The following is a 24,025-nucleotide window of genomic DNA, read 5'->3' as shown; positions in this document are numbered from 1 at the left end:
TAATGGCATCTCCTTGCTTTTTGATATCATTAGTTGCCACTTGCATGCATAAATTCAGTACATGCAGCAACTGTGGCAACTTTTGGTAGCCTAGATGAACAATATTATACAAATAACAAGCAGTAACAAATGGAAGGGGTAAGGGATTCAGGGCTCTTTAAAGTTTTTAGAGTCCAGAAATCCAGTGGCCCTGAAATCCAATGCTTAGTTCAACTGCTGTGGTCATGTTAATGGGCCAGCACACAGCTAATGGCCTTAATTTGGAGCCAGGGTCTGACTTCTTTACTACTTCAACAGCCTAAAGTGGTTGAAACCAAGATGAATTATACCAGTGCAGAAGGATTCACTGGGTTATTGGAAGGTTGGCACAATAGCCTTCTATCACCACTCTCATGCAATGCAGGGGTGGGCCAGAGCATTCTGCATCCTCGTTCTTCTGGACTCTCTGCTGGCTCGGTCTGTAGGTAGCGTAAGTAACACTGGCGGCCAGGTCCAGAATCAGAGATGTGTAAAGGTTGCTTAAAGACCCTCAACTCAGAATTGAGGCCACAGTTTGTATATTGTATTTTAAAAGTTTGAGATGACACGCTGACTCCATATATTATTTCTATTTTCTTACAAGTACATTGAACAATTTTCCAAATAAATTAACAATAATTTCCTTTATCTTAGAGGACTTTAAATGGAATCAAGTTTTTAATAGTAAGAGGTTGGGAAGTTGTATTTTTCTTTGGAAGTGCTGTTAATGGGTTCTTGTAAAGTGCTCTGTGCAGTCATGGTTCAGTAGTTCTATCCAATACCTAGTCCTCCTTCACAGCAGCAGCAGATCTAAAGTTGAGAGATGATTTTGCCTCTATAGGGCATTGGTGAGATCAATTCTGAAATAGTTTAGTGTTGGTGTCTATATTTTTAAAAGGATGTTCTAAAGTTGGAGAATGTGCAGAAAGTGTCACAAAAATGATTTGAGGGCTAGAGAAAATGCCTTACAGTGAGAGCCTTAAAGAGCTTGATCTTTTTAGTTTATTGAAAAGAAGATTAATCTAGTAGCCTATCAGACTCTCTTAAGAACCGTTATAGGGAGAAAATACCAGATATTAAGGGCTCTTTACTTGAGCAGAGAACATAACAAGAATCAATGTCTGAAAGCTGAAGCCAGACATCCAAATTAGATACAATATTTTTAACATTCAGGATAATTAACCACTGGGACAAACTATTAAGGGAAGCAATGGATTCTCCATCTCTTGATGTCTTCATCTCAAAACTGATGCCTTTCTGGAAGGCATGCTTTAGGCAAACAAGGGTTATGCTTTAGGTTATGGGCTCTGGTGAAATGTAATGGCCCAGGCTCTACATGTCAGACTAGATGATCTAATGGTCCTGTTCTGGCCTTAAACTTTGTGAATCTAAACTCCTGCTGGGAATGCAATTCTGCAACCACAGGAAATGCTGACAGCAGCCTGTGTGTGACTGAGCGTGGTGGCCTGGCCAAGGAACTGGCTTTGCCAGTGACAGCAGGTACCTTACCAAGGGGCAGGTAGGAGTCCTACTGCGGGGGCCTGACATTGCCCACAGCGCAGCTCCCAGGTTTTCAGCCGCGGCGCACATCTGCAGGAGAGCTCCCAAGCGCAGCCCCCGCCTCGCCGTGCGCCAGCTACGGCCCCTTCCTCGGCCGGGCCCAGCGCCGCCCCTGCCAGGGAGGGGGGCCCTCGCCCCAGCAGCTCCCCCTCCTCATGAATATGCAAATGACGGTATAATGGCCAGCCAATGGCGTGCGGGCTGGTCACATGGTGCCGCCGGAGGCTGAGGGGAGAGAAGTTGGGTCTCAGTGAAGCCAGGCAGTTCAGGCGGCGGCCACAGGCTGCGAGCGCTCGGGCTGCAGGTGGCGGGGGAGGCTGAGCCGCTCCCCCCGCGGGGCGCCCGGCCGGCCGGGGCGCTGCCGGGACCATGCCGATCCTCCTCTTCCTCATAGACACCTCGGCCTCCATGAACCAGCGGGCGCACCTGGGCACCAGCTACCTGGACATCGCCAAGGGCGCCGTGGAGCTCTTCCTGAAGGTGAGTGCGGGCCGGCCGGCCGGGCGGGCCGCCTGCCCCGCGCCCACCGGCCCGCCCGCCCGCCGGCTGGCTAACGCCGCCTCTCTGCTCTCTCCGCAGCTGCGGGCCCGGGACCCGGCCAGCCGCGGGGACAGGTACATGCTGGTCACCTTCGACGAGCCGCCCTACTGCATCAAGGTAACGCCCGCCCCCGCGCGCCCGGCCGGGGGGCGCCGCCGCCGGCGGCAGCAGCAGCCCGTGAAGATGGCGGACATTTTGCTTTTGTATGGAGGAGCGAGGCTGGCGGAGGGCGCTGCTGAGATGGAGGAGGGGGAGGAGCGTGATTCGCCGCCCCGGCGTGGGGCGGGGCCGGCCCGCCGCCCCGCCAAGGAGAGCCCGGGTGGCTCCGCCCCCGCCTCGCCCAGCGCCTCTCCTCGGCCCGGCCCCTCACCAGCCCTGCTGGACCCCTGGGCGGTGGGGGTCCCGCCCTTGCGGTTGCCCCTCGCCCCTGGGGACCGGTCCCAGGGGGTCCCGCCCCTCCCTCTCCCCGGGGAGACCAGGGCGGTGGGGGTCTCATCCGTCCCTCCCCCCATGCGCCAAGGCCCTATAGACCAGGACTGTGGTTCTTGTCTGTGCCTCCCCCTATGGGACCCTATAGACGGGGACACCTGGACCCCGCCTCTGCACCAGGATCCCGTGGAACAGGACAGTGTGTGTCCTTCCTCCCCATCCCCTTGGTGCCACTAGTCCTGCCTAAGCACTAGGACCCCATAGACCAGGCTAGTATGGGTCATGTTCCCCCTTACCCCAAGCGCTGGGATCCAGAGCAGTGCGAGTTCTCTTGCCGCACCTTGGCTGCTGCTACACAAGGATTGGAGGAAGGGGCTTCTGAAGCTTTTTCTCCTCTCCCCCATGATCCTTGTCCCCTTCCTCTGCTGCCCCTCTTTCTCCTCCTTTAGCTGAGTTTGCTTCTGCCTCCAGTTCAGCTGCTGTTGCTAGGGAATCCTAGACTAGAGGGTGCATCCCATTGCAGTGCTTTGTGCACAAGGATTAGGGCAAAAGACTTCCCCCACTCTCTGCAGCAGCAGGAATATATATATTGGAGCAGCAGCCTGGAAGCAGTCCTTTTCCCTGTACACATGCAGCTTGTGTTGCAGCACAAAGATTGGGGCAACTGACTATCTCTTCCTCACACTTGCTGCTGCCTTTACATGCCTCACCTGGGTGTGTCTCCTCATTAGTGACCAAAGCAACATACTGGGCCTGTGTCTCTTCCTCCTCCTCCTCCTCCCACACCTACTGCTAAAGGTGCAGCTCAGGAATTGAAGAGAGACAATGTGGTGCTGCATTGCCATGTGTTGTGACTTACAGCTGTTTAATGTGGGTATAAAACATTACCATTCTGATTTGATGGTATTACTCTGCACAGGTGTATGTGATTACACACAGTAGTGCTGAATTTGGCCCAGTGTGTGTCTTTCTCTTCCCCCATTTTTGTTGTTTCTCAGGATTGAGGCAAGTAGTCTTTGTCTTTCCATGGCTGCTGCATCCCAAGAACATGTCAAAAATATAGGCCACCTTAGCGATATTTGTTTGCTTCTCAGACCAAGACTTACAAGCAGCTGAGATGTCCAAATGAAAGCACACCACAAAACTCTTCACTGAGAGGTTTTGAATATTTGTAAAAATGTATCCATTGAATGGCTCTGGGCATAGGTATTCCATTACTGTTCTTTTCTGTTTTAACGTCAGTAATTACCAATAGTTATCATCTGATTGGCATTAGCCCAGCACAAAGTATGCAGATGTCCACATAACAAACACCACGGTTGTTGGCAATCCCAGCAAAGAAGCTAAGAATGGATGTTCTTTGCAGGTGATGGCCAAAGCATGTTGGTGGAACATGGGTATGGTTGTGCTGATGCTGTGCGCGTTGTACAGCTTCTGTGGGAAGAGAAATTTATTATCTGGGGCCATGCATCTTCCGCCTTTAACCAGCATTAAATTCACACACTTGAAATGCAGTCAGCTCTCTGAAATGCTGATAACACTTGCATAAGTCAGTACACCGCTACCCTGATATAACGTGACCAGATATAACATGAATTCGGATTAATGTGGTAAAGCAGCGCTCCGGGGGGGTGGGGCTGCACACTCTGGTGGATCAAAGCAAGTTCAGTATAACACGGTTTCACCTATAACGTGGTAAGATTTTTTGGCTTCCGAGGACAGCGTTATATCAAGGTAGAGGTGTATTTATTTTGTGATTCCTACTCCACGCCTTTCCTTCCCTGTCTCATTTTGTTGTCTCTGCGTTCATGAAGATCCATCTTAATTTCTGGAAAAGAAATGTTAGCTGGCATTCTAGTCCGACAACACTGGAAGGTTTTCTGCAGCACAGTGTGAAATATATTTCCCTTCTCTTCTCCACTCAGGACTAAATACAGCAAACCTAGTCTTTGTCATGGCAATCTTAGCTCTGAGAACACACTTCCTTGTTTTTGTTGTATTGCACACAACATGATATAATGAAAATATTTATGGTTTTCCAGTGTCAATTCATCTACTTGTAACTCTGCAATAAGAATACTATATAGGTTATTACCACATGCCATGCAAGTCTCACTAAAGAAAATTTCTATATTTGGAGAATTGTACCAATGAGTAGTGCTATACTACTAACGTTGGTACATAGCAATTGAAATACATGGGAACTGATGTGTTTTGTCCATAGTGTTGTGTGGCACAGAGTGCATAGTTTAAAACAAAAATAACATGAATTGGGTACTTCATGTGAACAATAGTTACTTTCTGAAGCTTGGTAAGAGATTCCCTTTCTTCTATCAAGAATAAGCAGGCTTAGCCTACAAATATTTCTCATAATTCAGTAGTTTGCATATCATCAAAAGCACGTGGAACATGATGAGTGTATCTTGTTTTTATTTAAATGGGAAAGATCTAAGGACTTAGATCAAGTCTGTTTTTCTCTATCTCTAGTTCCAAAGTAGCCAAGCAGATTTGTATGTGTTACAAATCAAAAACTTTGCAAAGGAAATACTAATATCAAACTACAACAATAATGGTGCATATGCCAAGATCTTTTTTCTGGGTTGGGGAAGGAGATTTAAGAATGAAAAAGTAAGCTTACAAAATCTATTCCAATATCTGTGCTTTCTTGTTTGTATCATTTATTGAGAGAGAATCACCATCTTGTTTCATTGGTTACTTTAGGAAATAGGTGTTTAGCCCTTTCCATCAACACCAGCTGAGTTGACGCCCACCACAAGACGGCAGAGGGACTATGGAAACAGTTCCTTTGGTTGCAGGGAGGCTGTCACTTCAGTGTAACTTACAGCCCTATAATTATTTTACTTAAAAGTACTTTAAATCAACGGCCTTGCTTGACCCTTGCTAAAAGAGGGTGCCCTATATAAAACAATGCTGTCATGGTCTATAATGTTTATACTAGCGTAGGCTTGCTGGTAGGCAGAAGAAGTCACCTGCTGAAATCAGTGGAACTTGCTCTCTTTTCCATACCCCATGTGTTGTACGGAATGCAATGCATAGTAAAGATGATTAAATATGATCTAAAATAGATGTAACTATGTAGGGTTAAATAAAGACCAACATCTTAAATTTTTTAAAATAATTTTTTTTTTGGTCTCCAGAGATGCATAAAACTGCACCTAAAATCTCTTTTGTCAATGGACTTTGTCTATGGAAAAACACCTCTGACTTCCTTGGGCATTGGATCAGGTCCTTTTGTTAGGTTTTCTCTGGGTAGATGGCAAATTATTTTAAGAACAACCTAGGATGCTTTATTTTTAGTACTTCTGAAATTATGTTTTAAGAAAAGCACTAATTTCCAGATTAAAAACCTTTGAGATGCTAAGTGAGTTTGCTGATATGCTACTAGACAGAGGCTGGTAGCTATGCAGAGACAATAGTGCAAGTTACTTTAATTCTGATTTGCTATGTCATCCAGGATTTGCTTTCACTTACTTTGAGGTATTGCTGGAATCTCTCACTCCCCACACACTCTTAATTCCCGTTTTAGAGAATGGCATGTTTGTTTGTGGTTCCTACCTGTAGATCTCCCCATTGTCCTAAGCAGGCACAACTGATTGAAGCAGTCATTTTAATCGGTTTTGTCTGGCTGTTACTGATCTGGCAGTGCTACGTGGAGAAGCAAAAATCTCTTCTGGAAGAGGATGAGAAGAGAAATTTCCTCCTGCACCCCCAGCAACTGTTACTCTTGCCATTTTCCCTGATTGCTTAGAGAAGCGAGTTGACTATTGATGTAAAGCTAACCAAAGAAGGCTACAGATATAGGTTCTGTGGGATGCTGAGATCTCCAAGTTGTTATCCAGTTTTGCAATCCCTGGGCATATGTATAGACTTGTTTTGTTTCCTTTTTTAGGAAGACTGGTCAACTCTTAATTTATTTGCTGCTTTTTCACCAATATAAAATCTCATTTTGTCAATCACTCACCCTTAAAAAGGGCTCTAGCGGTGATCCCGGCAATTACAGACCGGTAAGTCTAACGTCGGTACCGCGCAAATTAGTTGAAACAATAGTAAAGAATAAAATTGTCAGACACATAGAAAAACATAAACTCTTGAGCAATAGTCAACATGGTTTCTGTAAAGGGAAATCGTGTCTTACTAATCTATTAGAGTTCTTTGAAGGGGTCAACAAACATGTGGACAAGGGGGATCCGGTGGACATAGTGTACTTAGATTTCCAGAAAGTCTTTGACAAGGTCCCTCACCAAAGGCTTTTACGTAAATTAAATTGTCATGGGATAAGAGGGAAGATCTTTTCGTGGATTGAGAACTGGTTAAAGGACAGGGAACAAAGGGTAGGAATAAATGGTAAATTCTCAGAATGGAGAGGGGTAACTAGTGGTGTTCCCCAAGGGTCAGTCCTGGGACCAATCCTATTCAATTTATTCATAAATGATCTGGAGAAAGGGGTAAACAGTGAGGTGGCAAAGTTTGCAGATGATACTAAACTACTCAAGATAAGACCAAAGCAGATTGTGAAGAACTTCACAAAGATCTCACAAAACTAAGTGATTGGGCAACAAAATGGCAAATGAAATTTAATGTGGATAAATGTAAAGTAATGCACATTGGAAAAAATAACTCCAACTATACATACAACATGATGGGGGCTAATTTAGCTACAACGAGTCAGGAAAAAGATCTTGGAGTTATCGTGGATAGTTCTCTGAAGATGTCCACGCAGTGTGCAGAGGCGGTCAAAAAAGCAAACAGGATGTTAGGAATCATTAAAAAGGGGATAGAGAATAAGACTGAGACTATATTATTGCCCTTATATAAATCCATGGTACGCCCACATCTCGAATACTATGTACAGATGTGGTCTCCTCACCTCAAAAAAGATATTCTAGCACTAGAAAAGGTTCAGAAAAGAGCAACTAAAATGATTAGGGGTTTAGAGAGGGTCCCATATGAGGAAAGATTAAAGAGGCTAGGACTCTTCAGTTTGGAAAAGAGGAGACTAAGGGGGGACATGATAGAGGTATATAAAATCATGAGTGATGTTGAGAAAGTGGATAAGGAAAAGTTATTTACTTATTCCCATAATACAAGAACTAGGGGTCACCAAATGAAATTAATAGGCAGCAGGTTTAAAACAAATAAAAGGAAGTTCTTCTTCACGCAGCGCACAGTCAACTTGTGGAACTCCTTACCTGAGGAGGTTGTGAAGGCTAGGACTATAACAATGTTTAAAAGGGGATTGGATAAATTCATGGTGGCTAAGTCCATAAATGGCTATTAGCCAGGATGGGTAAGAATGGTGTCCCTAGCCTCTGTTCGTCAGAGGATGGAGATGGATGGCAGGAGAGAGATCACTTGATCATTGCCTGTTAGGTTCACTCCCTCAGGGGCACCTGGCATTGGCCACTGTCCGTAGACAGATACTGGGCTAGATGGACCTTTGGTCTGACCCGGTACGGCCTTTCTTATGTTCTTATGTACAGTTTGTGAAACAGTCCCAAATTACTTTTGCGGCCTATGCTGTGGGTAAATATTAAGTCTCACGATGAAGTACTAATACAGTCTTATCCAGACTAAGTGGTTTTATGAACTTTCTTACACACTTGTGACTGACATTTTTTCAGCGGAGCAGGTGACAGTGAGATGGCCTTCCCTTGGCTCTTGGCGGTGTTCTATATGGCATTTTCCCAGAAATGGTGATTCTTGTTTTAACATGAACTTCTCCATAAATGACCTGCTCACAAGTCCGAGTATTGGGACAACTTACAATTGATTAATTTACTTCAGGGACTAGGGTTAGGAGTTCTATATTCCTGTTTGTTTGTATTGTCACATATTGTATTGACTTCAGTTGGTGATCCAACAGGTTGGGCCAGTAGTTGGTTTTCTGAGACCTAGTGCAGTAATACGTAAATGTCATTTTGAAGCTGTTGTTAAACTACACCTCTACCCCGATGTAATGCAACCCGATATAACACGAATTCGGATCTAACGTGGTAAATTAGTGTTCGGGGGGGGAGGGGGGGGCTGCACGCTCCAGTGGATCAAAGCAAATTCGATAGAACGCGGTTTCACCTATAACACGGTAAGATTTTTTTGGTGCCCGAGGACAGTATTATATTGGGGTAGAGGTATAACTTGGAGTTCTAACTGCAGTACATAATGAAGTTTACTGCCATACAAAACTCAATTGAACACAATGTGTTCAATTAACATTTTTATATAAACGCCTACTGTATAAACACATGAAATATGGGGGAGTTATAGAAGAAAAATGGGTGGTCAAGGTGAGAATTGTTGGGAAGGCATGGGAATGTACAGAAAAGTGGATAAGTAGTGGGGAAAGAACTGTGAAGCTCCTTGTAGGTGACCGCATGGAGCTTGAATCTGATGTACTAAAAAATGGGGATGTATATGTGGATAGTTGAAGGGTAGGGAACAGAATGAGAGGGAAGGAAGATGACTTCAACTATGTTTTGAGTGGACTGGATGTGGCAGTGTGGGTCTTGGAGGCTGGAAAGGAGTAGTGGGCAATAGTCATGGCTGGGGATCAGTGCATAGACAAGAATTTGAGCCATCCTGATAGAAAAGGAAGGATCTTGGAAATGTATAGGAAGAATTGACAAGACTTGCTAGCCCAGAGCTCTAACTATCGCTGGTTGCTCCCCTTTCTCTCCCGCTCTGACTGCATGCCTTGTCACGTTTAGATGAGCTCTCCAGTCTTGGAGAATGGTGACTTCTGTGACTAGGCTTTCTGGGTCTCTCACTGGGTAACCTATTCTGACTCTGAAACCATTACATGAGGGTCTGTGACCTTTGTCAAGGTTGGCTGTGTTTGTTGGCTGGAGGTGGTAGACATTTCTGGAAGGCTCCTATGTAAGTGTCCACTGAAGGGTACTGAAATAATGCCTAGCAGCTCGGTTACTTTTTAGGGAAGCTGGTGAGGCTTGGGATTAGTTTCACTATTGTCAGTAGTCTGGCTTTTGATATGAAGTCTGTATACTTAATGGTGTCAAACACATCAGACTTTCTCTTTGTTCATCATGAAATGGTTGCTCCGTGAAGGCAGTGGGCTCTACCATGGCCTACGTGGCTCTCTGTGACAGAGTAACTGAGTGTACTCTGGTGCAGACCTAGGGTCTCTTTGTATAATTTCGGCGGCGGAGAATTCAGAGTTCCAGATGTTGGGTCAGAAAACTCACTCTGCTTCTGTTGTCCAAACTGTTGGGTCTTGAGGTGGAGAGTAGCAAGAAAGCTGTTCCGGATGGCAGGTGCTGTGTTGTATAAAGGCTCTCGTGTTGGCAATGGCCAACTCATGGAGAGTCGAAGGAGGCTTGTGCGGAGGACCACGGAGAGAGAATCCATTTGGGTAGGCTGTAGCAAATCCGTAGGCTTTTAATTTGGGGTAACTTGAACTGAATGGGGTTGTATGAAGCTGGAAGTGAAATAGTTGCTTTTCTGTACATGTAAGAAATCTGGCAGAAGCATTCTGATCAGGTGGGCATCTGGAGCTCTGATTTAGAGCCATGGAGAAAGGAATTCCAGTAGTCTAAAGTAAGAGGAGATAAAGGATGGTGATTTCAGCAGAGCTGAAGTTGAGGCAGTGGTGTAAATGGGCAATATTGTGGAGGTGGTTCTAGGTAGGTCACCAGTCACAAGATACGGGAAGAGGAGAGTTCTGGGTCAAAGATGAGGCTGAAGTGAGGGTGAGTTGAGGGAAGTGGAGTTCTGAGTTGGGCAAGAGGAACAGAAATTCCTCTTCTCACCCCCAAGAGGAACATTTCTTTCTCAGTTTGTAGCTGAAGTAATGTGAGAGGTCTTCAAAATTATCTAGTCAAGAGGCAGGTCAGATTGGTGGGCAGAAGGAATCACTTAAATATTAATACATACATTTAAGTATTGTTGCAAGGTTGTATAAAGGGGACAATGTAGAGACATGATTTCTGATTTGTTCCATTTGCCAAAAGTTGCCTTGTGCACACTATTTAAATGCCTTAAAATTATCTTCCATCATGTGTAAAGTCTTCAGCCAGCCCCCCCAAAAACAAGTCCTAAGTTCAGTGAAAAATCTTGTTCAATTTATTTTGGGCTTCCATTATGCTGGTATTCTTTTACATAGTCTCCCCCCACCCCTCCGAGTGGTGACTTTGAGCATGAACAAATAAATTACAGTAGGTAGTTTAAAACTAACAAATGTTCTTATTCTGTTTTGTTCTCTTAAATTACTTCTGTTATGCAAATTAATTTTAGTTTGAAGGGAGATTGGGGCAAATCCCTTATGACTATTACCCTCTGAGAACAAAATAGGTTTGGAATCCACTTACTGTTACTTGCTTGGGAATAATTTGTCTGCTAGCTGTAATAATTCCCCCACAGTTAGCTGCTCCGTCTCCAAGTGTAATATTCAGTATATTTTTGGTGGCTTGATTCAGTAGTCCTAAAGAAAGGTGACCAGAGGACACACTACTTGATTCTGTTTTTAGTTGGACAATCTTGGGATTGGGCAAGTAAGATTAAAGCAAAATAAAATGGTGGGTGTTTTTGTTGGAGGTGAGGCAGACTTGTGCATGCCGAGGCCTCCAATGGATGCATTTTAAAATCTAAAAATGAGTACTATTTCATTTGAACTTTGGGGGGATTATGAAATTAGCCCTCTAGTGGAAATACCATGGAATACTGACAGCTTTCAATTAAAAGGGATATTACTAGATTTTTTTAGTTTTAGTTTTATTTTTTTTAATTTTCTGGTAGAGCACTCTTTTAAAAAGTGTATACCTGTTGTCTGGTGGGCCTTTGGTCAACAGCAAACATGCTCAGGCTCTTCTCCCTCCCTATTTTCGATGCACGTTCCTGCCTGCTATCTCCACTTTCAGCTGTGGTTTCTAGTAAACATCCTCTTGTAGAACCCAGGGAAGTGGTACAAATGTCAACAATGGCAAATTAGTGATACACAGTGCAGACAAATGCACAATAAAAAAAAAAACTGAAAAAGCAGAGTTTTTTCCCCTTTAGTTTACAGTAAGGGTAAGAGTTACTTCTGTCAATATTAGACCACTTTCAGCTGGAAATATGAGGTTTTTTTAATTGATGGAGCTCTCTAAATTCCAGTTTATTCAGAAAGAATATGAAGCACTGTGTTCTGATAAGGAATTGAATTCTAAATGGAGAGAGCAGTGTAGAAATGACACTGGTTCCTTATGTAGTTATGTCCTCCATATCCAGTCAGCTGTTAAAAATTGTCTTATTCATCTAACTGGCTTCCAGTTAGATAACTTGTTTTCACTGGCTGCTTACAACCAATGAAAAGGAGAGTATCAGAGGGGTAGCCATGTTAGTCTGGTTCTGTAGAAGCAGCAAAGAATCCTGTGGCACCTTATAGACTAACAGACGTTTTGCAGCATGAGCTTTCGTGGGTGAATACCCACTTCTTCAGATGCAAGACTTCTTGCATCTGAAGAAGTGGGTATTCACCCACGAAAGCTCATGCTGCAAAACGTCTGTTAGTCTATAAGGTGCCACAGGATTCTTTGCTGCTTCAATGAAAAGGAGAGGCACTCTAAACTTATTTAAAGCATCTAAGCAGCTCAGTGTCTACTGGAATTTACAAATTAAGGCCCTGATCCTGCATATGCTTACGTGAGACACTGATGGTATGAAATGGTAGGATTTTTTGGAGAAGTTAGATTGACACTAACACCTGTCGCTGATAGCCACTATGGCCATTTATTTTTTTTGTCTTTTTACTTGGCTCTATATTTTATCTTGAACAGGCCCATAGACACATCCAATGGCTTTAAGGGCTACTAGATCAAAGCAGAAATGTTTGTACTAAGAGACTTATCTAATTTCAAATGCTAACGTCACTTTTTATAACAAGTTTAAGTTGTAAAATCATAATACGTGTTTCTGCCTAAGACTGTCTGCAAATAAGTGGAAAAGCTTCTCTGTTGTGAATAGAGAATTGTCTCCAAGTTTCTTTGCCAAATGCTCTTTGTTTCTTGTATACTATGTGCTGTTTTTTCATCAAATACCAAGGCAAAATTCACAGGAATGACTAAACTATGATCCAGGCTTCATAGCGTGGCTTTATAATCTATATAAAAATGTACATAATAGTTTGGATTGTAAACTCCTTGGGGCAGGAACTCTCTTCTTAAACTATATGATGTACCGTTATGTTGATTTCTAAAATATGAATGTGTGCATGTATTAGTTTTTGCAATAATGAATTCTATAAGATTGTAAATACTCTTCCTTTATTCTTAATTGCTTATAATGTGTTCATTCTCATTTTGGGTTTTGAAAATGTTTCTCCCTAAGGAGAATAGTCTATTTACTTTGAACCCAATGGTACATAAACGATATTCTGAACTTACTGTAAGAAGACGACTTGCGTGGATCTGTATTCATGGGTAAAAGTAGTGCATGTCTAGTGATTTAATTGTCTAGATTAATCTGGTTTCAGCTTTAACTATGGAGTCATAATACATGCACAAAAATGGCTGTTCAGTTGTAAGAGTCTGATTTACAGATTAGTTAGAGAGAGCTCCACTATCCAATGATTCAATGTCTTCACGCAATACTTACCAAATTCGCAGTCCATTTTTTTGGTCAATTTCACGGTCATAGGATTTAAAAAATCATAAAGTTCATGATTTCAGGTATTTGCACTGTTGGGAGTGTACTTTACTTATTGAAGTTTATAATCCAGAAGTACCGTACCTACTATTTCTAAACTACAGTGTCCATATAATCCATCTTCATAAATTACTACATGAAACACATAGCTGGTTTAAATACAGAATTAAAGTAGATACTGTAAAATCTCATACTACTTCAAAACCATACTGATATGGTCACTTGTTTACGGAGTGGAACAAATTCTGGATAGTTTTGGGTTTTGTTTAAATACTGATACATTTTGAAATGGTGGGTTATGATGGTTTATAGTCTCACTTATTTAAGCATATGTGATGCCCTTGATGTTGCTGCAGCAAAAAAAAAAAATGGTGCTTTTGATCATAGCTATCTAAATATCTAAAATATTTAAACCCTGGATATCAGTTATTTAAAAATACAGCTATTCAACAGGTAACTAGACCTGTCTTGCTGGCAGTTTGCTCTTTGATGGTATTGATTATTTTACTTGCCTCAGAGTTACATTTGAATATAATATTTTCATACATATGTATATTATAAAAAAAACCCTGGGCATTCATATGGTATCTCTGTTCTGCTTTCCTTGGTGCAGACTGTGTTGTTCTACTCTGAATGCCTGCAGTTTACATTAAGCTGTGATTCAAGCTTGCATTTTACAGTTTGATAATCAGAAGCTTTTTACTAGCAGATTTATGGGTGTCAATCAATACATTTGAGGATTAACTTTAATGCAGGGAAACAAATGTTTAGATGAATTAGACAAACAAGTTGTGAAGCAATCATTAGGATTTGGCTAATACAACTTGTATTGCATAAGAGGTGGCTTTTACAAATAGATCAGCACCTTTAACTCCTCCTAATGGAAATTAAAATTTTACATGTTTTGTACCTGTATCTTAATGCCATAGATTCCTCTGAAAAGGACCATGTGTATTGTTGTTTTTACACACAAGAGCAGGGTTTAGGTGGCTGTAGTAGCCAGAGCTGGTTGTATGTTGTGTGACTTTTGAAATGTCATGTAAAACAGAATTAAGAAAAACAATCAGCATGAAAAAAGAGCATATTGACAGGCTATCAATCACAGTAACCAGTATTTATGCACTCTGTGTTAAGCACTGTTTTTGATCTTGTTCTTGTCACCTATTCAAGAAGGAATGACTTGAAAAAGCAAAGCAAGTCTGGCCTTTTTCTTATTTATAACCATAATTTTGTAGATAGGAAACTGAATCAGTCTTTCCACAGACAGCGCCCTTTTTTAAAAATTGAAATTATTTAAAGAGTTTCCATCTCCATTTCTGGAGGAAGGAGGGTGGTGGTGAGGCAGAGCTTTCTACGGTGGAAAAATTCAAGCTAAGTTCTTGGGTTCTGTATCACGTGAGTCAAAGAATATAAAAGCAGCAAAGAGTCCTGTGGCACCTTATAGACTAACAGATGTATTGGAGCATGAGCTTTCGTGGGTGAATGCCCACTTTGTCGGTTCAAAGAATATAAAGATTGTATGGGAGGAGTTTGAAAATGAAGGGAGTTGGTGCTGAGAGGGAAGGAAAGGACAGGTGTCTGGGACTTCCTCTTTGGTACGATCCTGGTGTGTCGAACTGGCTCGCTGCCTCTCTTTGAGAATGCCCTCAAATTTGGGTGGGTTGAAAGGGCAATGTGCTGAGAAGTTTTTAAAGACCTATTCAAGTGGTTAATGCTTCTCTTGTCTGTTTTTGGAACAGAAGGGAGAAGAAATCTTGCAATTCTTAATACTAATAGAAATGTTCTAAATGAAAGAAGGTTGCTTTCAGTTATTTGAAAGCACCATAGGAATGCAATGATTGCTAAATATTTTTATTAAGGCTGTCAAGCAATTGAAAAAATTAATCAAATACCATTTAAATGTTTTTGGATATTTTCTACATTTTCAAATATATTGATTTCTATTACAACACAGAACACAAAGTCTACAGTGCTCACTTTATATTTATTTTTGTTTATAAGTATTTGCACTGTAAAAAAACAAAACAATTTTTTCTGGTGAGGTAAATAAGATAAAGGCAGCATTATCTCCTGTAAATGTAAACAAACTTGTTTGTCCTAGCGATTGCCTGAACCAGAAGTAAGACTGAGTGGACTTGTAGGCTCTGAAGTTTTACATTGTTTTGTTTTTGAGTGCAGTTATGTAACAAAAAAAATCTACATTTGTAAGTTGCACTTTCATGACAAAGATTGCACTTCAGTACTTGTGTGAGGTGAACTGAAAAAAGGATTTTTTATCATTTTTACAGTGCATATATTTGTAATAAATATACACTTTGATTTCAATTACAATACAGAATACAATATATATGAAAATGTAGAAAAACATCCAAAATATTTAATAAATTTCAGTTGGTAGTCCTATTGTTTAACAGTGTGATTAAAACTGCATTAATTGTGATTAATTTTTTTGAGTTAATCACGTGAGTTAACTGCGGTTAATTGACCGCCCTAATTTTTATTTAAATCCTCTACTATGTTGTAGTTAAAAGCAATAATATGCTATTGGATGGGAATCCAAAGCTGAAACTGACGGGATAGTGAAATTAAATCAAAGTTGAATGCCTAACAAAAAAACAAGACCTCAGGAGTAGTGAAAAGTAGAATGTTGAAATTGAAATAATTCCTGTATCTACAAGGCTATGAGTAGCACATGCAAACTCTTTGTTTATCTTGACTTTTTCTACGGCAATTTTTAGAGCAAATGACTGTTCTGGAGACCTTTTTATTGTGTGTGTGAATACTTTTTGGAGTTTGAAATAATTTGCTCTAATCTGTGAATTTACTACACTTTTGATGCATTAGAATTTAAACATTGTGCAGTGCTTCCAGATTGTATATAGTCTCAGAGAAGGAGTATATGCACATGTCTAGAGAGGTGCTTCTCCGAGACTGGCTTAGTAATGAAGATCACTACAAGCCAGCCAATATTTTTGGGAAGCCCGTAGCCATTTCTCTTTGGCCAGATACATAACTTAAAAACTTACCTAATGTGCTTAAACTGAAAAGGAACTCTTATTATTTTTTGCTGCTTTTGAAAGTCAATTTTAAGAGACAATTCAAAGACACACTAGATCGCTGTCTAAACTGTTTTGTTCTAAGGAATGGTGGGTGGGTTTAGGTTTCAGTGTTTAGGGCTCAAAATTGCTTGTTCACCATTAGCACGCCAGTTTGAGTGCTGCTCTCCTGGCTGTTGAGTTTTTCAAATGCTGGCCTGTCTGAAGCACACAGGCAGAGTAAAAAAGATGATGTAAGAACGGCCATAGTGGGTTGGACCAAAGGTCCATCAAGCCTAGTATCCTGTCCTCTGACAGTGGCCAATGGCAGGTGCCCCAAAGGGAATGAACAGACAAGTTATCATAAAGTAATCCATGCCCTGTCACCCAATCCCAGCTTCTGGCAAACAGAGGCTAGGGACACCATCCCTGCCCATCCTGGCTAATAGCCATTGATGACCTATCTAGCTCCCTTTTGAACCCCATTATAGTATTGGCTTTCACAACACCCTCTGGCAAGGAGTTCCAGAGATTGACAGTTTGTTGCGTGAAAAAATACTTTCTTGTGTTTGTTTTAAACCTGCTACCTATTAATTTCATTTGGTGGCCCCTTGTTCTTTTATTATGAGAAGGAGTAAATAACATTTCCTTATTTACTTTCTCTATACCACTCATGATTTTATAGACCTCTATCATATCCCCCCTTAGTCGCCTCTTTTCCAAGCTGAAAAGTCCCAGTCTTATTAATCTCTCCTCATACGGAAGCCATTCTATACCCCTAATCATTTTCATTGCCTTTTTTGACCCTTTTCCAATTCCAATATATCTTTTGAGATGGGGTGACCACATCTGCACGCAGTATTCAAGGTGTGGATGTACCATGGATTTATATAGAGGCAATATGGTATTTTCTGTCTTATTATCTATCCCTTTCTTGATGGTTCCCAACATTCTGTTTCCTTTTTTACTGCCGCTGCACACTGGATGTTTTCAGAGAACTGTCCACAATGACTCCAAGATCTTTCTTGAGTGGTAACAGCTAATTTAGACCCCATCATTGTATATGTATAGTTAGGATTATGTTTCCCAATGTGCATTACTTTGCATTTATCAACATTAAATTTCATCTGCCATTTTGTTGCCCAGTCACCCCATTTTGTGAGATCCTTTTGTAGCTCTTTGCAGTTAAGTCCCAGGCAGACTATCTTGAGTAGTTTTGTATCATCTGCAAATTTTGCCTCTTCACTGTTTATCTGTTTTTCCAGATCATTATGAATGTTAAATAGGACTGGTCCCAGTACAGATCCCTGGGGGACACCACTATTTACCTCTCTCCATTCTGAAAACTGACCGTTTAGTCCTACCCTTTGTTTCGTATCTTTTAACCAGTTATCAGTCCATGAGGGAACCTTCCCTCTTATCCCATGACGGCTTATTTTGCTTAAGAGCCTTTGGTGAGGGACCTTGTCAAAGGCTTTCTGAAAATCTAAATACACTATATCCGCTGGATCTCCTTTGTCCGCATGCTTGTTGACCCCCTCAGAGAATTCTAGTAGATGGGTGAGGCATGATTTCCCTTTACAAAAACCACATTGACTATTTCCCAATAAATTATGTTCATCTGTGTCTGACAATTTTGTTCTTTACAATAATTTCAACCAATTTCCCCGGTACTGAAGTGAGGCTTACTGGCCTGTAGTTGCCAGGGTCACCACTGGAGCCCTTTTTAAAAATTGGCATCACTTTAGCTATCTTCCAGTCATTTGGTACAGAAGCTGATTTATATGATAGGTTACAGATGACAGTTAGTAGTCCTGCAATTTCACATTTGAGTTCCTTCAGAACTCTTGGGTGAATACCATCTGGTCCTGGTGACTTGTTAACTGTTTAGTTTATCAGTTTGTTCCAAAACCTCCTCTAATGACACCTCAATTTGGGACAGTTCCTCAGATCTGTCACCCAAAAAGAATGGCTCAGGTTTGGGAATCTCCCTCACATCCCCCAGCATGACAGGATGTTTGGCACCCCAAAATTAAATTGCCTGATAACTTGAAGGAGATCTTTGTGTAGTAGTGTCAAATAACTGATTTTAGAAATAGGCTCTAAATTGAGAGAGTAGGACTGGTTTGATCCTAAGCAATCTAGTGGAAGGTAGAATATACAGTGTAGTTTTATCATGCAATTCTGTGATCCATTGTTTGTGCTTTCTCATATCTTTGGGCTGGTCTAGACCTAAAACTTAAGTTACCCTAGCTACCTTGGTTGGGGTGTGAAAAGAGCTGCAGCTGAACATTTAAGGTTGTTTTCTTTCTTTAAAAATAAATGCATGTGCTGTTTCATATATTTAAATTCCAGTTACCATCCTTTAATGCAGCTTGACACAAATCATGAGCAAAAAGTTAGTAATCTAGTAAAAAAGCATGTCATTCACCATTTTCCAACATACTAAAACGTACAATTAACAAGAATCTGAAAATATTGAGTTACATAATTGTTTAAATAAATGTGTGCACCCTGCCAGGTAGCAAAAAGATGTACCAGATCTAGTGTAAAGGCTCTATTTAGTTGTAAATCAACATGTTTTAATGGTTATATCAACCAATGGAAGTGCACCTTTTGTTAGAAAATAACTGAAGTGTTCAAATGGTGGGAAAATTTATTAAAATCAGTTATTTAAATCAAGTTCTTCCACCTGGTGATTTAAATGGCTTTGATATAAATCAGTCCATCCTGTTCTGTACATATCTAAAATCCAGGGACTTTGTCTGCTCATTATTCTCTTGCATTTTGATACTCTTGCATGAGAGTGGTGCTCTTTGTCCAAACTTAAAGTGAACAACTAGGAAAACCTACTGGTGGTGGTGGTTGTTTTTTATTCAGACATTTGTTTTGAAGATCCCCAAGCCTCTCAACTGAATTCTACACCAGTTACTTAATTTTCCCAGATATTAAAACTATTTATTTAAACTTAACTGACTCTTTAATTTCTAATCTTTCCTGTATTGCTTAGTTCTGCTACTTTATTTTTATTCACTTAGCTGGTGGACCCTCTCTCTTTGCTTGGCAGTTCTCTCCAGCTTTTGTCTGGAAGGAAACAGGATAGTTGTGCATTGCCACCAGATATCTTTGATTGAAGAATTGTATTTCACAAGACAAATTTCAGGATTCCAGAGGATGATATTTGAAAGTTCTATTTAGTGTCACAGAGGGCTGATTGACATCCCTTTTGCCCAATCGTGGCTTGGGGCTGCAGGTGTGTGATTCTCACAAATGCCCAGAAAAGCAAGTACAGTATAAGTACCTCATTAGACCTTCATATTCACCAGAAGGTCATCCCATTAAAATTCAGTTCTGTTCAGTTTTTCCTCTAAACTCTCAAGTAATGGCAAATTGACACTTCGGTTTATTTGCCAAGATGTAGTCTACTTAGGCTGTGGCTACACTTAGCACTTCAAAGCGCTGCCGCAGTAGCGCTGCCGCGGCAGCGCTTTGAAGCGCTAAGTGTAGTCAAAGCGCCAGCGCTGGGAGAGAGCTCTCCCAGCACTGTCCGTACTCCACCTCCCTGTGGGGAATAACGGACAGCGCTGGGGCTTTGACCACACTGGCGCTTTGCAGCGCCGCAATTTGCAGCGCTGGAGAGGGTGTGTTTTCACACCCTGCTGCAGCGCTGCAAATTTGTAAAAGTAGCCAAGCCCTCAGTGTTAAATTCTGTGCATAAAAATGGTCCACTAGGAATTTGGTACTTGAAGACCTGAAAAAACTGAAGTCTCACAACTGGAACTTATGCGTAAGGAATCCAAAATATAACTGCTCTGTGGTTTTGACTTTATTCTTGTCTATTTGCATACATAGCCTCTTTAACTCTCCTTGTTTCAGTGCTTGCATCTCCAGCTCCCTTTCATTCAATAGTATTCCTACCAGCAGATGAAAATAACTATTCCCTCACAGTAGCATTTTCCAAGGCAGCAATTTATAATCCTAACCACTTTTGAACGGCTGCTGCTGACACAAGAGCACAGAAATGATTACGCTGAATAATTCTGCAGGATTCTTTTAACAGTGTATTGAGGGGGAGGAAGAGCAAGAATATAGAAATCCTCAATCCCAGATCCAGTTTCAACTCCTGGAGTACTCTGAATGCCCCTGTCATTTTTCAGTGATACGTTCTTAGGTCAAAGTCACCAAGGGAACCATATTACAGAAGTGATTTTTGTACTATTCACTTGGATATTTTTTTAATGTCCGCCAAGCAAGCCTTGCACTAATTGACAGAAAACGCTACTTTCACTTCCACAGGCATTTATTTAAACAAGGTGTGGAGTTAGGGAAGTCCTGTATTCCCTGCCCCCTGCACTCACATGGAATAGCCCTATAGAATTTCTTATTACAAAAAGAAATATACAAGACATCCAGTTAATGTACTGGAGGAAATCCAGGTATGCTCTCAACGTCATTTGAAAGTTAAGACATGAAAGAATTATGCTTCCATAAGTGTGTATTCTGTCACTTTCCCAATCTATATGTTAAAGGAGATCAGGAACCCTCAGAAAACACGTCTTGAGTTGGGGCTGGGACCTGGTTTACTACCAAGAAATTTAGCTCATTTGGCAGGCGCTCTGCAGTTGTACTGAAGAGTTAAGAGGATTCAGAGGTCCTTTGTCACTGTTCAGTTAAGTCAAAAGAACTGGAGCTGGCCCAAAAAAACCCACTGCCAAGATTCAGGGTGGAAAAAAAACTTGTTTAGAGGCAACAAAATAAGGGATTTTGAAAGATGGGGAATCTTCTGGCTGGTTATTAGACTATCTGCAGGAGGGCTGTCTGCATTGCTGAGGTTGGGAACCTGTACCCAGTCCATACTCCCCCTCCACTTTTGGGGCACTGAATGATGGCTCTCAAGATGCAAGGAGTTCAGAATAGGTCTAAAATCTCTTAGCCTTGGTCTTTCTCTGAGCTTTTTGCTGTCCTACCACTCAAAAAACCAACCTTCCTTTGAAGAGATTAGAGAAGATGCATAGACCCTGCCCCTACTCATAGGGCTTCTAATCTAGCATTTTAAAGCACACAATCAGGTGTCCTGCCACTGGAGATTTCTGCTTCAAAGAACAGCAGGTGGGATAATAACATCTGTCGGGGAGTTGCCTGACACTTTTTAAGGTCATTTGCAACACTTATCTTGCCTCAGAACGTAAACACCTTTGGGAGGCCCTGAAGTCTGGAAATGAGTCTGTCTTCAGCCTGAAAGGATGAAATCTCCGTTGCAGTCAGCTCTGTACCAAAAGCTCTGGTACTTAGCTCTGGCTGCTTTTTTTAAGACGCCCCACAATCTACAAGTTTGTCAATGCATCTGTCCAATAATGGACCACAGAACATGTAATTGGGAAGGTGGCTGGGGTAGAGTTTATTACTGAAAAGTTGCTTGCTTACTTATTTTTAATTACTTTATCTATAATTGTAAAATAAATTGCAACCCCCGCCCCCAGGTTGAGAAACACTAATATAGTATATAGAGCCATATAAACAAGTAATAGTATGAAATTTTAGTTTGTACTGACTTTGCTAGTGCTCTTCATGTTGCCCGTTGTAAAACTAGGCTAATATCTAGAGGAGTTGATGTACCCCCGGAAGATCTCTGTCCCCCAGTGGTATGCGTACCCCTAGTTCAGAGCCACATCTCTAAAGAAATTAGTGACTTTTTTAAAATTTACATATAGCATCTTTCATCTAAATAGATCTTGCATTTAAAGCTAAGGAAGAAACTTAATTCTTTACTCTTCCTGTTGTGGCTGGAGATAGAACAGATAAGGATCTGAGAACATGGTTACTGCTTATAAAAAATATTTGCTCTTTTCTCCAAAGTGCTCTACAAACAGATACCCAAACTAGACATCGCTTCATTGAAAGGAGCAGGAAGTGAAGAATATTTCATTCAACCTGCAGTAAGGACTTACTTAAGACAGAGTGTAAATGCCCTTATTGGAGTTTGGCACCTCCTTTGCTGAAAGAGGACAGATGGCCAGGACTTCAGTGTTAGTTAAATCTTAAATGAAACTTATTTCTTACCTTAGTCCTTATCATCAAGATTTCCCAGTCCTTACAGCTCTTCTCCCAGAGCTTTACAGTCCGCTGTGGCAGGAAGACTCAGCTGAAGTCAGCACTTGCAGCTATCTCCCACTCTGGCCTTCTAAGTGATAGCTTCAGAGATTCCCCTCCCCCACCCCTCCCTTCAGGTACTCCCCTGCCTAAGGAGACAGGAAGCCTTCTATGCAAATCCCTGTCGATCAGGTGACGAGGAGCAGGCATATGGCCAACAACCACAGCTTGGAGTTTCAGAGGGCAGTAACGGGTGGAATGGGACACAAGCATGCCTTCCAAGGCCCAGTGCTCTGTTAGGTGGGCATTAGCAAAACTAACAAGAATTGAGTTAATTTGACTCTGCTGCTGCTCAGGTAAGTTCTGAGCAGCAGCAAAGGCAGGGATTGGCACTATTCAGTGTAGAAGACTCAAAACTGAGGCTTGGGGATAAGGGGTGGAATAACACTTGCACATGCACCCACCTGCCTCCTTGCAGCAGCCAGGTAGCTGAGGGAGTGAACTGTAAATATTGGAGAGAAGTTCTGTACTCCCCATTGCTGCAGTCAGGAGTCTCTGGGATGCAGAGGACAAGACAGAATGTCTCTTCTCCCTTCCAGCAGTGGGGGAGGGATTGGGACCGTGCAACTATCAGTCTTTAAGTAGCAAGTGTCTGTCTGCTAAAGAGACAGAAGGGTTCCGGGCAACAACCTGGTAGGAATCTGAGCCAGCTTCCAGCAGCAAGGAAGAAGTGGCAGAAGAAAGTAGAGTTAGAATTACGAGGTAGGACGCAGAGAAACCGGGGTAGGAGAGTGTGTTTTTACAAATATATAATATGGGTATGGAGGAAGAGAGTTGAGGAAAGCATAAAAGAGGCATGATCTGTATATGAACATAAATGGAGTGAAGACAGGAGGGAAAGGAAGTACAAGAAAAGTGAGGAAATAGAGAAGTTTCACAAATGCGACTCACTATAAGTTGGCTGATTATACAGTTTTTAAAAGTCCCCAATTAATGGTACACAGCTGTCTTAACGTCTTTCTAGTTCTGGGGCGGGGATGGGCACTGAGCTGGGAGCAAGAATGTGGTGGCACTGGTATCTTTCGCTGGCTACTAGGCCTAGCCCTTTGAGCACATATTGCATGTTTTTCTAGCCCTGGGTAAGGCTGGTTTGGGGAGGAGTTGCAGAGTATCACAACAGCAGCTCCTTCATTCACTACCATGCCTTAGGTCAGGGGTCGGCAACCTTTCAGAAGTGGTGTGCTGAGTCTTCACTTGTTCACTTTAACTTAAGGTTTTGTGTGCCAGTAATACATTTTAATGTTTTTTTTAGAAGGTCTCTCTCTCTAAGTCTATATTATATAACTAAACTATTGTTGTACGTAAAGTAAACAAGGTTTTCAAAATGTTTAAGAAGCTTAATTTAAAAATGAATTAAAATGCTGATCATATATCGCCGGCCCACTCAGCCTGCTGCCGACCTGGGGTTTCGTTCACCTAGTTCAGCAGCAGGCTGAACGGGGCCTGTGGGACCCCGGCTGGCAAGGGTCTGGCAGCCAGGACCCCAGACTGCCAGCGGGCTGAGCGGGGCCAGCGGCTGGGACACCAGACTAGGGGTGCAGGTGGGAATGTGGGGCTGGGTGGGTGCAGGAGCTCCCATTTGGTGCTCAGGGTGGGGATGTGGCGGGGCGTGCAAGAGTCAGGGCATGGGATGTGGG

General features: G+C 41.9%; 1 protein-coding gene across 8 annotated transcripts in view; it reads left to right on the top strand.

Annotated features, from left to right (window-relative positions):
* The first annotated feature begins 1,784 nt into the window (after window positions 1-1,784).
* LOC120371959 (integrator complex subunit 6-like) overlaps window positions 1,785-24,025 on the top strand; it is a 54,835-nt gene continuing 32,594 nt past the window's right edge. For 7 of the 8 annotated variants that reach the window (XR_005584669.1, XM_039488479.1, XM_039488482.1 and 4 more), the window contains exons 1-2: window positions 1,804-2,058; window positions 2,158-2,235. Coding sequence is in view for 6 of the 8 variants with exons in the window: in XM_039488479.1 (XP_039344413.1) it covers window positions 1,948-2,058; window positions 2,158-2,235 (189 nt within the window). In the remaining 2 variants the exon portion in view is untranslated. Of the gene's footprint in view, window positions 2,059-2,157; window positions 2,236-24,025 lie in introns of all 8 variants that reach the window. The other variant, XR_005584668.1, reaches the window with a different exon arrangement.

Source organism: Mauremys reevesii, linkage group 9 (genome assembly GCF_016161935.1).
Source record: "Mauremys reevesii isolate NIE-2019 linkage group 9, ASM1616193v1, whole genome shotgun sequence".
NCBI classification, from domain to species: Eukaryota; Metazoa; Chordata; order Testudines; family Geoemydidae; genus Mauremys; species Mauremys reevesii.
This window is presented reverse-complemented; position numbering and strand designations above follow the sequence as displayed.